This window comes from Aphelocoma coerulescens, chromosome 5, assembly GCF_041296385.1.
Source record: "Aphelocoma coerulescens isolate FSJ_1873_10779 chromosome 5, UR_Acoe_1.0, whole genome shotgun sequence".
Lineage (NCBI taxonomy): Eukaryota > Metazoa > Chordata > Aves > Passeriformes > Corvidae > Aphelocoma > Aphelocoma coerulescens.
The window spans coordinates 46,917,652-46,930,812 of record NC_091019.1 but is presented as its reverse complement, the minus strand read 5'-3'; the positions used below and the strand labels follow the sequence as shown (position 1 = coordinate 46,930,812).

At 37.7% G+C, this 13,161-nt stretch overlaps 1 protein-coding gene across 12 annotated transcripts in view; it reads right to left on the bottom strand.

Annotated features, from left to right (window-relative positions):
* The window catches only part of NRXN3 (neurexin 3), a 982,949-nt gene that overhangs the window by 18,069 nt on the left and 951,719 nt on the right, over nucleotides 1-13,161 (bottom strand). Inside the window, exon 20 of one of the 12 annotated variants that reach the window (XM_069018006.1) lies at nucleotides 11,381-11,611. The exons of the other annotated variants lie outside the window; for them this stretch is intronic. Within the exon in view, the coding sequence (XP_068874107.1) occupies nucleotides 11,571-11,611 (41 nt within the window). The 3' untranslated portion in view covers nucleotides 11,381-11,570. Of the gene's footprint in view, nucleotides 1-11,380; nucleotides 11,612-13,161 lie in introns of those variants that run through there. 12 annotated transcript variants of the gene reach the window in all.

Below are 13,161 nucleotides of genomic sequence, written 5' to 3'. Positions count from 1 at the left end.
TGAACAAGATCAATTTACCTGTGCCTTCACACCTAAATTTATTTCTGTTATTGATCACAGGGCATGATAGGGATTCTTATAGGGCATGTTTTCTTCTACTGAGTTTGAGCAATTTTAAGTTTCCTCCTAGAGTAATTGGGGTGTGAGAGTTAAGAATTGAAGTGACCTATTCAAGCACATGTTAAAAAACTACAATAAATTGGGGATTCATAAGCTCATCTTCCAAATCATGGAAGCAGTACAGCCCTGCTCATAATGTTATTTTCCTCATGTTACAAGAAGTCTTTGGGAGTTCAGAACTGAGTCCTAGGACTATGGGACTTCAGTCTCCTCTTCAGCCAAGAACAAGGCAAAAGAGTCCTCAGAATTAATACAAGGACTGCCTCACAGCCATCCTAAATGGCTAGGCCAAGTTCCCCATCAGTAAAAGGAGCTGATGCTGGATACACTAAGGCTTTAATACCCAGTAGCCTGTAGAGGGAAAATGCCACATAAGAGATTGTTACTTGTAGATACAAAAATGCTGCTAGCAAGGATTTTCTTGCTATTTTCTAAGTCCGTGAGAGACTTTTCTCTCTCACAGAAGAGGTAGCACTTATGTAAACAACCAAGCCACCTGCAACCTCAAAAAGTCTTGTTTATGGTACAGTAGAAAAATATTTTGACAATGGATGTTTTAGGATTTTAGCCAATCACCCCAAAGGGTGGCTGATCCTTTGTCCAATTAGACTACGAAGAAAAAAGTCTATAAAAGAGTTTGCAAAAGAATTAAATAAATCAATCTTGCTGCATAGTTCCTGCCTGCTGGATCTTCTCTCCTCCTCCTCCTCCCTATGGCTGCAGGACATGGTGATATACCCTAGGGCCCAGGCCTGCAGTAATAGTTACTGATGAGAAGTTCCCTACCATGCAGACTGCCAATAGGTTCTACAAAATTACCACTGGGAAATGGTGGGAAACCCTAGGTAGAAACCCTGACAATCTGTAAACATAAATAAAACCAGCCCCAACTCTTCCTCTGGAAAGGAAAAATGGAGTGCCAAGCTTTTGAGCAGTGTGTTAGGTGGTGTTCTCTCACACCAGCTCAGACAATGTGAGATGCTCTTTTCCTTTTGATTGTAATAGTGCTTAAAGCACTAGAATCCCCTTGAGATGTCAAGCAGAGGTGTTTGGAGACAGAATGGCAAATGCCTATTAATCCATGCTTTGACGTCAATTCTCCTACTAGGCAGCACTTGTAACTGCCTCAGACACACAATAGAGCTAAGTAACATATGAGCTATCTAGCTCTGAACCACTGCAGGGGGAACCCTTTGTTTAGGAGCTTTCAACATGTGAGCTAGTTCTGTCTATCATCTGGAAAAGACAAGAGGGGATAGCACTGTGACTCAGGCATTTGGGGATGGATTTTTGGCAGGACTTCTTGTTTGTTTGTTTTTACAGGCAAGTTTAATACTAGCCATGAAGTGCAGAAGCATAAAGAGAGGGTGCTGTTTTTGCAAATTTCCTTTTGAAAGTTCAGGATTACAGCAATGAAAGGCTGCTGCAGACAAGTTTGAATCCTCTTTTTCAACATCGTGAATGACTGGAATAAACTCTACTGTGATTCAGCAGCCAATGCTTTAAGCTGTTTATCAGAGGCTGCATTACAGCAAGAAAGTGGCTGGGAAGGGTATTTGCTCTGTTTTCATAAAAGATTGGATTAGAAGAGAAACAGATCTCATTCCAAAAGTTAACTTACTTTAATATTGATGATATTAATATCTGGGGCCCCCAACATAAGAAGGACCTGTTGAAGCAAGTCCAGAGGATGGCCATGGAGCTGAGGGCTGGAGCTTGTCTCCTGTGAAGACAGGCTGAAAGAGTTGGGGCTGTTCAGCCTGGAGAAGAGAAGGCTCCAGGGAAACCTTATAGCACCTTTTTCGAGTACCTAAAGGGTACCTACAAGAAAGCCGGAGAAGGACTTTTTACAAGAGTGCGTAGCGATAGGACAAGGGGTTCAAAATGAAACAAGGTATATTTAAATTAGATATTAGGAAGAAATTCTTCACTGTGAGGGTGGTGAGACACTGGAACAGGTTTCTCAGAGAAGCTGTGGATTCCCCATCCCTGGAAGTGTTCAAGGCCAAGTTGGATGGAGCCCTTGGCAACCTGGTCTAGTGGAAGGTGTCCCTGCCCATGGTGAGGGGGTTGGAACTAGATGATATTTGAGGTCCCTCCCAACCCAAACAATTCTATGATTCTATACTATGATAATTGATGCAGGATGATTGCTTTTTGCTATTGATTAATTCTGCTTACCTCATTTGTAAGCTGGCATTCTTTCTGCCTTATCTTTGCACCATAATAAGATAACGTATATCCCACTATCCCAAAAGTTCAATTGTTTTCTTTGATAGAGAAGTTGGAGCACTACCTTCCAAAATGAGGGGGGGGATGACGACGATTTGGGGGTGTGGTGTGTATTTTGTTTTTTTTTTTTTTTTTTTTTTTAACCAACAGTTAATATTCATAGACCAGGGCAGGTCAGATTGCTATGAAATCACTATTTAAAGGGATATATAGTCATACATTTGAATATGTTTTCCAAATTATTTCTTACTGTATTACCTGAAGTATTTACATTTAAATTTTGGGGTTATTGTTAGAAAATCAACTGAAGAATGACTGCATAGCTATTAACCATCATGTCTGAGCTTCATGGTTCACTAATTCTCAGGAGCATAATAATCATGAATACCTGTGAAATGAAAGTTAACTGCAGATCAAGTCTAATAGGATGGAAAGTTAATTAAAATAAGCTAAAAAATTCTTATCATATTAGGCTTTCCTCTGCTATGAAGTAAGACGTTATATGGTTAGATTTTAATGGGACAGTCTATTACTTTCTCATAGACTCTAATTTCCTTTATCTGTATGAGCCACAAAATTTTCTCATGCAGAATTATTTTTCTGATGAATTAATTATTTCTTCCATATTCTTATTCTAATTGATGGTCTTAAGCACAACCAAAAAAGAGATGGAGCTGGAAATACATTAATAGAACAAACACTTTATTTGGGCAATTCTGCTACTGGCAAACTTGCAGCTTTGAACTTAGTGAATAAAACAAAAAGGTGTTCGAATTCTAACCTTATTGCCCTGTGATTTACTGCCTTATTAGGGTACTAATGAACAGCACTGTTTTGAAGTTAGAATAAACTTTTCACCTTCAAAAGAGTCATTATAGACACTTGAGCCTATCTAAGTCCTTGCTTGCCTTCTGCAAAGGACATTAAATGAGAACAGACACATGGACCAACATTAGACTGAAGAAGAACTGGCAGATTTGCCTGTTATTTCTAGTGCCTAAACAATTCTTGCTAGTCTTTAATGGTAAATTTAAGTGTTTAATGCAAAGTGCCTTCTTTTTACAACCTTACACAGCACTGAATTATTCATCAAAATGGAAGCATGCCAGAAGCCAAATTATAAGTTGCCATTGCTGTCTTATAGCTCCATCACAATTCCTTATTATTGTCCTATTTCTTTGTCTGGTAATTTAGTAGTGGCAACCTCAGCGGAAAAATACTGAGAAAGGGAAGCAAGTGTCAATTCAAACATAACTACAAAGAGGAGAATTCAGCACAGGAGCACTAAGCTTTGAGATAAGATGACAGCTGTATGTGCTCTGTCTTCATAGGTAGGGAGGCATAACATGGAGTTAACTGGAACAACCACTTCATTTCTGCTCTTTCCTCAGCTTCACCTTAGAAAAATACATTCCACTTCAAAAACTCTACCATGGTGTTTCCTGCTATTATGTTTCAGTGGATGATTTTCCAACTTGAAAAATATGTACTTCCAACTCTAAAGATATTCTTCATACCAACTTGCTAACCAAGTTAGGGATCTGAGAGACGAGTTCAGGTCTCCTACCATTACCACTCATAAGGAAAGACTGTAGGTTAACATATGCACTCGGCAACCTTGTAGCTACCCTGTTGCCTTCAGTGATCTTGGAGAAATATGACTGAATGAATTAAATTGAACATAGATAAATGACTCCACGTGAGAACTGAGGAACAGATTGGAAACCATTCCCTAACCTGGCACTGCATGGGCTCTACAGGGACCATCAGGATACAAAACTATTAAAAGTCAGTGGAATGGTCTCTAAAACCAAACACACAGATCAGTGAAGTGGAGGAAAAACTTTCTGTTTGCCCATCTACAGCACTCAGGTATAGCTATGGGTGAAAATATTCCTTTTGCTTAAACAAATACGGTTTTTCATCATGAAAAAAAAAAATTATTTAGAAACATTTCCTCCCCTTTATTGATGCAATTCTTCTTTTAAACTCATCAGTAATTTATCCTCCTTCCACCTCTGCAACTGTTGCATGCCCTACAAATAATTTTCTCCCTGCATTGCTCCATGTTTCTCTAAACTAAAGCTTGTTAGTGAGTCACCTAAGGAAGCATCCTTTTAACCTCTCTGATTATGATATTTATGAAAAGCAGAAAATAGCATTCATCACTCTTACTAAAGGTCTGAAAACCTTCTTTATAATACCTGCAAAATGCATTTCAAATCTGAGCTAAATGACGCCACTGAAGCAGTAACAGTGCACTTCTGGTCAAACACCTTACCTGACATATAGGGCTGGGTGCTCTCTTAGATAAGACCAAGAAGATCCATAACACTATCAAGTGCAGAAAAAAAAATGGAAGTTGCAATGGATTACTTTAAAGACAGAAAAAAGCAAAAGGAGGGTTTATCTCTGCTCCCTTCAAGAATATTAATGTGCAGAATACAGAGGCACCAGCTGGGGTCAAAAAAGTAAGTGAAAGTCAGAAGCCACCTGATCTCAGAAAACCAACAGGCATTTCTTATGTATTCAAACTGTGTGGAATAAAATAGAGCACTGTAATGAAATACAGTAAAAAATGTAGATGATATGCACCTTACAAAAACAAGCTGTTGTATTTGACAGCTGAGCTTTGAAATGCTCCAGCTAAAGTCTCTCCTCTCTGTTAAATCATCTGGGCTTTTTTTTCCAGTCTGTGTTTAAGGTCTAGCTAACGCTATATAGTGATTTTTTCCCACATATTACTATACAAATTTAGCCCTAATAGTATAAACTGCTAAATACTTTCTACTTTCATTAATCCCAAGTCACTCAACATCTCATCAGGCTGTCAGTTTTTCCAGCCTTGTGATTAATGCAATTAGCAAATATGCATGCACATGCATACATACAGGAATCTATGCATATTGGTTTTGATTTTTTTTTTTTTTACTATGAAAGTATTTAATTTGCATCCAAATTCTTAATGGCTATGGAGATCCAAGTGCTGACTGCTTCCTTTTCCAAAATAAAAATCAATATCCCATTCACAAATGCTGTGGACAAAAGCTTTGGAAGAGAGTTATAAAACAAGTGAGGAATGCAGTGGAAAAGTTCTGCTTTTGATAATTTAAGCCTATTACCAAACGTAGTATCCCAGGAGTTCCATGTACATACAATTTATTTTTTTTATATATATGCTATGAAGTACCTAATTCACCCTTTCTCATCTAATGTTCAGCTCTGGCCAACAATCCTACTTTTGAAACTTAAGAGCATGATTTGCTACTCACCTGCAGCAGTTTTACACTGATAATGCTTATATGCATTATTGCTAACTTACAGTAAATTAGCAGTAAATAAGAGGTACAGCATGTGCATCATTTCTTACACTGGAATCAGAGAGACCTAAAATATGACATGCAGTCCATCTCCTGGGGACCAGTACAGGATACTACCGGCACTCTGTTTCCACATCTAAGATATTTGCTAGAACTATCTGAAATCTGTAATCATATTATGTAACCAAAAAATACTTACAGGTTTTTATATATACACATTCACACCCATATATATTTACTATATATTACATATGTATAAATATATATATATATAGATATCTTTTTTTTACTTTCTATTTCCAGCACCTTTCTCAGTGCTTCAGTCAGAGATGTAAAGCTCAAATTTATTGGATTTTATAAAAGGAAACTGCATTTGCCATCCCTTAATCCTTTCTTGCAAAGAATCTCCTTCCTCCGCAGCAGTCCCCTATGCTTATTAAGCTTCCCAACTATATTCAGAACTCAGGCGCTGTATAAGCAGAGGCATCACTGTAATGGAGCAGAGAGATAACAGTGTCTCTCTACACGGCTTTGTCAGTACTACCCCTGAAATTATGTGTACAGTTCTATGCATTTCATTACCAGAATAGGACAGCACAAGACAATACAAAAGAGAAAACTAATAAAGAACTGCTGTTCAACAAGAACAACAACCATTGCTCTAAGCTGATGTCTAAAATCTTTAACTTCACTGTAGATAACTTCATCATCTTGGTTTGCATTTGGTGAAATCTCTCTTGATTTAGAAAATTGATGTAATGTCACACACTGCAGTAAAAGCTGTCATTACTCTAGCATGGCTTGATCCCCAGAAAAATGACCTCCTGGTGTGTGTATCTGTCTGAAGATTTAAGAAAACTGTAGGATCAAAATACAACTTTTGTTTAGAAGTGGAGGAGAAATTAACTAAGGTTGGAAACTGAAAGAAGAATTAAGACTCCAAGGTCTTATTTCAAGTTCTGCTATTCAGACAAACCTTAAGGGCCTGGTCTACAAAAGGATTAACTATCTCTTGTCAGTGTGTAAATCTAAAATTTAGATCTTAGAAGCAAATGCTCAGCTACTCTAATATCCACAAAGCTCCCTTTAGCTGCTAGAAAAATTATGGCAATATAGCTATAAAATGTTGTTGGGGCTATTGGACACTCACATATGCAGCCATCCCCAGGATATAACTACTAAAATTCATTTTAAATAAGCATGTTGAATGTGCAGCTGGCATCAGAGATTAAATGCCAATAAACTACAATAAACAATATTGCTTTTATAGGGATTTTAAGGCAAAAGCAATAGGTATCAATAACAATTGATATTCTGAAGATTGTAAAAAAGCTGGGCCTTCACAAAAAGTCTGCTTTTACAGTAGTCCAAATGGCTTTGACCTGACTTGCTGCTTAGACTCCTAGTTAATTAGCTTTAATGAAATGTAAGCAAATTTGGTATGGAAAAAGAAATAAAATTGCTCAAGTTCCTCAGGATACTTTAAACATTTCATGTGAATGCAGTGTTCTTACATGAGGCACGCCAAGCCTAGCAGGTCTTAAGAGTTTCTTAAACTATCTGAATTGGCAGCTTGTGTTTGGACACTCGCCACCTACGAGACAGGCCAACAGAAAACTTGCAGCTTGTCATCAGGAAGGAAAGGTCATCTGAGAGGCAAAGGAAAAAAAACTCACAAGGAGAATAAAAAAATCTACTATTTATGAGATACAGATGACTGGAATTATTTTTTCCTATACTATCACGTCTTTGTGTTTGCTGTAGACAGGACTACCAGAACACTCATTCTTCAGAGAGAACTGTGTGAATACCTTTTCAGAGGAGGCAAGATAGGAAAAAACTACTGTACCAGGTTTCCCTGCTCTTCTTGCATGGAGGAAGAATTACTAACAGAATGAGTTAGACACACAAATGGCTGCTTTCATCTTTCAACTATCCCGTTATTTGAATAGAGGTGCTGTAGGCACAACATCTGCAGTTTGTTTTACCATCTGTTTCTAAAAATATCATCTTAGTGAAGGAGACTTTTTTTCATGTCTCTCAAAAGCTTTTTTGTTTGCTTTGTCTTTCCAAGGGAAAAGTGATGGATTTGGAAAACAGCATATGTGGGAAAGATCACTCAGCTTCAGGGGTGGACTTCACCATTGCTATTCAAAATACAATGAAAAGCTGTGAACAACTGAAAATTTTGAAATATACTGGCTCAACTTCTTTGATAAATGTAATCAAAGGTTTTAGTCTTCTAACATAATTCATACAGAGCTAGTAACAGATTTTTGCTATGGAGGAAAGCATGGTTGAATGTTCTGGAGAACCTAATAGGGGAGAAAAGAAATTGAAAAACTGAAAAGAATTATATGAAGCTCCCAAGTTATTTACAGGTGAAGTTTAGTAGCCATATTTTGAAATTAAAAAAAGAAGACAAATGAAGTGGGGGGGGGGCAAAAGAAGTTCCCATAAAATACTTCAAAACTTAAGTTTACTTTCTTTTGTAATTAGAGATTTTGTTAGAATGCAAATGTTCTCCTTTTTTAAAGCATCAATTTCAAAATGAAAATGCACTCAAACCCAGCATTTTAGGGGTCAAGGCACTTTTTCTTGTTTTGGATATGACACAGACAGCTCAGGAGAAACTAGTTGGACTCCCTACAGCATTTTGACAGCACCAAATATTCATTTTTTATTAAAAAAGAAATAAGGCATGAATATCTTCAAGTACTTTTCATTCTCTGAATTCTTTTCGGGCTTATCCAGCATGTTTAAGCATGTGAAGTAAAGGATGTGAGAGACTGAAATGTTAAAGGTTAAAGACTCAAACAATTGGCCATTTGCAAAAGCAGCAGGTGCTTTGCTGAGGCCAGGTTTGCACCCCCACACTGAAGGGGAGGAGGAGATTTTTGGGTGTGTGGTGGTGAAATTTCTGATCTGTGTAAGAACAGCCCCAGTGCTAAGGAGGGGCCTTCCACCAGTGGACTGCATGTGATCCACGGTGTTCCAGGTACTGCTACCCATCCCAAAATGGGAATGAGGGCAGGTCGGGTAGGATGGCCAGTTTACTGAACAAAAGAGTACTTTATTTTATTTCAGATACATACATACTCCCACTGCACTGACTTTCTCTCCAGCTGTCAAACCTTTTTAATCCTCTCCACAGGTCTCTGAGAGTCCCCAGTACCCAGGCAGAGGTAAATGATTCAGAACCTCACCAAAGACATCTCCCTGCTGTGAGTTCAGATGCATGACAGGGTTCCTCAGTTTCAGATCTCAAACCTGAGTCACACTTGCCCTCACTCACAAAACACCTCCCTCCAAATGCTGGGATGTACAGCAGCTTTCTGAGTTATACAAAACCCAAAGACTTGAACTGCCATAACAGGAGCATGAGAAAGAGGATAAAGCAAGATTCCATTTATTTGTTCCACATTTGCTTATAAAGCTCCTAAACAAGTTTATTCTACTATTTCAATTCCCCAAAATGCTTAGCTAGAACATAAACATGGCATCAACAGATGTATAAATATACATACATGTACAGAGAGTGTGTGTGCATGTTTTGCCATATATTTATTATCCCTGTCTTAGCACTAAAAAAATTAGCATACAGGAGAACCATGGATTATCTCTAGGCACTCCACAGTAGACTTGTAGACTGAATGGAGAGAGGTCAGAAGAAGAGATTAAAATTATATTTTGATACATTAGAAAATAACCTGAACTATTTGCAGGACTATTTTTGCTCTTTTCATAGGTCAAATACAAAATTTATGAACTCCCCAAGATTTCAGCATTGCAATCAGTAGTTGCTAAAACCAGTATCTAAAATCAGTCATACTGGTTTTTTGTACTAGAGAAAAAACCTGAATTATTGACATATATTAAAAATAAAAATCATTCAAAATTGCTAAAATTGCTTTGCATTTCTGCTGTCCCTCAAAGACAGAGCTGCTTTCCCCCTTTTTGACACCTCTGACATTTACTGTTCTGACACTGAGGTGGAGTGAAACTAGTGGAGATAAAATTGGGGACATTTTCTTGTTGCTCTAAAAGAAGCTGATTTTGAGATTTTGTAACTTTGTAAAATAATTGTAGTTACTCTTGAATGTCAAAAGGGGAGCTGATGATCCTTATAACACCACCCCATGGGACCAAAAAACTTTAGTTTTTTTGAGACTCAGCAGAAGCAGAAATGAGACTCCTTGGTGGTGGCTCTTTTGTAAGGTTTTAATAATGTATTTGTTAGTGCAAAGAAAAAGCAGAACAAAATGGGTCCTCAAGTTAGTAGACATCTGAGATTTCAAATCAAGACAGTCTAACTTTTTTTGTTGTTGTTTTTTTGCTTCTATATCTCATTTCCAAACTGGTATGGTCTTTGTCTCCTGCTCCTTACACAGCATATATGCTAAGTAGTATTAAAGAAATATTACACTTCACATCCCCTAGGAATTGGGATACCCCCCTCCTAACACTTGGGATAAAACACTGATTTCTAGAAATTGTGAATAAAAAATTGGAACTGAAACAGAGAGGCAGAACGAAAGCAAAGTAATAACCCTTTTGACATAATTATAAACTTTGCCTTCTCATGATCTACTTGGATTGAAAATACAGTAGGTTTTCCTGCTCTACTGAGGTATTATTCCAGGTGTTATTCATGTGAACATCAACCAGTACCTTTGAGCTTCTAGTACATAAGGCACCCTTTGGTCTAGGCATGATGACCAAAAGAAATTTATTAGAAAAACCTTTAGAAGCAAAAGCCTATCTCTGTCCCTAGTATCTGTAAATGCTCAACATGATTTCTCTCTAACAGACATTACTTATCTTTCAGAAATCAGATACTTTTTCTTGTTTAAAGGTAACTAATTGGTTGCTATAGACATTTAAGGTTCTAATAAACAAACATCTGCTTTTGATGCAGAATGTCTTTCGGAGTCATGTGCTAGCTCTTCTCTTCCACTGAATGTGTCATTGGCTATTTTTATTTTCTTTCCAATATATTTTATGAAGCTGAAAATCAAAGCTAGCAGGGACAAAAAGCAAGTCGCAGCAGGTTGAAAATATCATATCTTAGTATTTTAGACATGTGTCAGCTTGATAACATAGGCAGCACACTAGAGGGATTGCCAGAAGGTGACAGTGCACATGGCTTTGAGTTTAGAGAACACGCTTTAAAAAAAGACTGTAAGGCAGCAAGGGCAAGGTAGCCAGACCATGGGTCTGATTCTGATCTTCTTCTGATCTTAAAAGCAAAATCAGGGAAACTTATACCAGCTAAGTCAGGCTGGAGAAACTGTTAAGTTTTTAAAGGAAAATTCTATGAGGATGCAAGTCCAATTGTAAGATCTGTATATTGCTGTCCGCTCATGACATAATTTATGTAGCCTGAGCATGGTTGATTCTAATGCATGTGTTAATTCTAGAGGGAAAAGTGATATTTAATGAAAATAATGTCACAACAATGATCACTGACATTAAAATACTTGACTTTTGTATCCCACACTTTATTGTCTCTGCATTAGCAGATTAGGAATTGTACCTACTTTATAAAAATACGTGATAATATTACTTCTCACAGCAAGTGACGATAGCATATAGTACTAAAACCTTAACAATACCACAGTTTATTTGTACATTTCTGGTGGGTAGTAGTACAGAACCATTTTGGGGTGTTGAACAGCAATTTGCACCTGAATATCAAAGTCCATTAAAACAGTAATTAAATCTCCTTTCTGTTCATCTTTACCTCATTTAGCTAGAAGTATTTCATTTATCCTGCCTTACAGATAGGCAAAATATACATACACAGAAGGAATCAACAGTAGAACTGGGAGTGTCACACCAGAGTTCAGGCTTTTTAATCTTGGCTTAAACAACTGAACTCTCAGCTCTTCCCCTTGTTCAGTGACAAATGTCACAAAAGCTGAAGCCAGCAGCCTGCCCTGAGACAGAAAGCAAAAATAAGAACTGTTTCTAGAGCCAGATATCCATATATAGCCTTACTGGGATATAACAGAGCACAATGGGACCTTTCACAGCATCTCCTGCACTTGAGTGAGCCTCTTGCCCCTGCAGAAGAAGGCTGGTCACAGGCATAGCAGAGGCAAACAGAAGTCACCACTTAGCAGGACACAGCAGCTTTATCACAGCCTGGAGGTTACTGTCCTGATGCCTGGACATTTGATCATCACATTACTCCAGTCTGAAGGTTACCCTGAACTTCATGATGCAGGGGGCTAAAACTTCGATTGTTCTTCTCCAATAACCTGCCACTTGTTCTAAAAAACGGGTTTCTTTTGTTGTTAGCCTCAGAACAGGACTGTTCTGGTCTCTCTGCCAGAGGGCAGTATTACACAAAACAATAAGCTTGTTGATTACAATATAATCTTATAAGCAGTTGCTTTACTTAAGCAATTGCCAAGAAAAACCTTTAGATTCAGTAGGAATTACTAGTTATGAAGACCACAAGAGATCCAAAATCTAAATCAAGCCAGCTTTAAATATTGATTAATTTTTTGCTCTAATAATTATACTCAGTAATTTTTCTCAGATTATGTAAGAATTAAGAAAACTAAACTGAGCATAAATCATTGGTTCCCACCAGTGAAAGAAAAGTCACTTCTTTTTATCTCTCTGCAAGTACAGGAAACATATCTTGGGTAAGTTAAATGGAATAATTAAATAATTCCATGTTGGAGACCTGAACATATCCCATCACTTCCCTCTTCTGGTAACTCTTAGCCTACACAGGTAAGTATGATATCATGGACTTGTGAGAAAAGTTCACAGATTTCAACATCTCTCCAGAACAAGCTAATTCCTGCAAAACAACTGGAATTTTATCTAGGCAAGGTATGTGTAAGTATGCTCTTTGTGAGGTTGTGAACATTATCTGCATGAAAACTGTCTGCCTCCTCCTCCACTAACTTAAGCTGATCCACTGATGCCAGCTGATGTCTCCTAATGCACTGAGGCTTCCTGTGCCATTAATGTGGCTAGTACACTCACCAAGAACTGAATTAAGGTACCAGGAAATGAACCACTGGACAAGCCAAACTATATTTTTTCTAAATAGTGTTTCAAGTCTAAGCAGACACTTGAAAACTGAGCTTGTTTTCCTCTGCTTTACACATTACTGCACATTTATGATGCATATGGCAGAAGACACTCCAGATGCGACTCCAGAATTGTGTTCAAGTTATACAAGTAAACATCAGCAAGCCAGTTTTCACCAGCATCAGTAAGAGGTAGACATCACACACTGACAGACAGAAGACTGATCCCACAGAGTGAAAACACACTACTCTTAGAAATCCTAGGTACACCCTAGACTTTTGTCTGCTAACTACAAACAAACTATGAACTGTGGATTTTAAAAATACATTCACACAGATATCCTTTCGTCTGCACATGCACAGTGATATTCCTTTTCCAAGACTGCCTTTTATAAAAAGACCTAGGTACATCCCATTTAACACACAGCCCACATCCT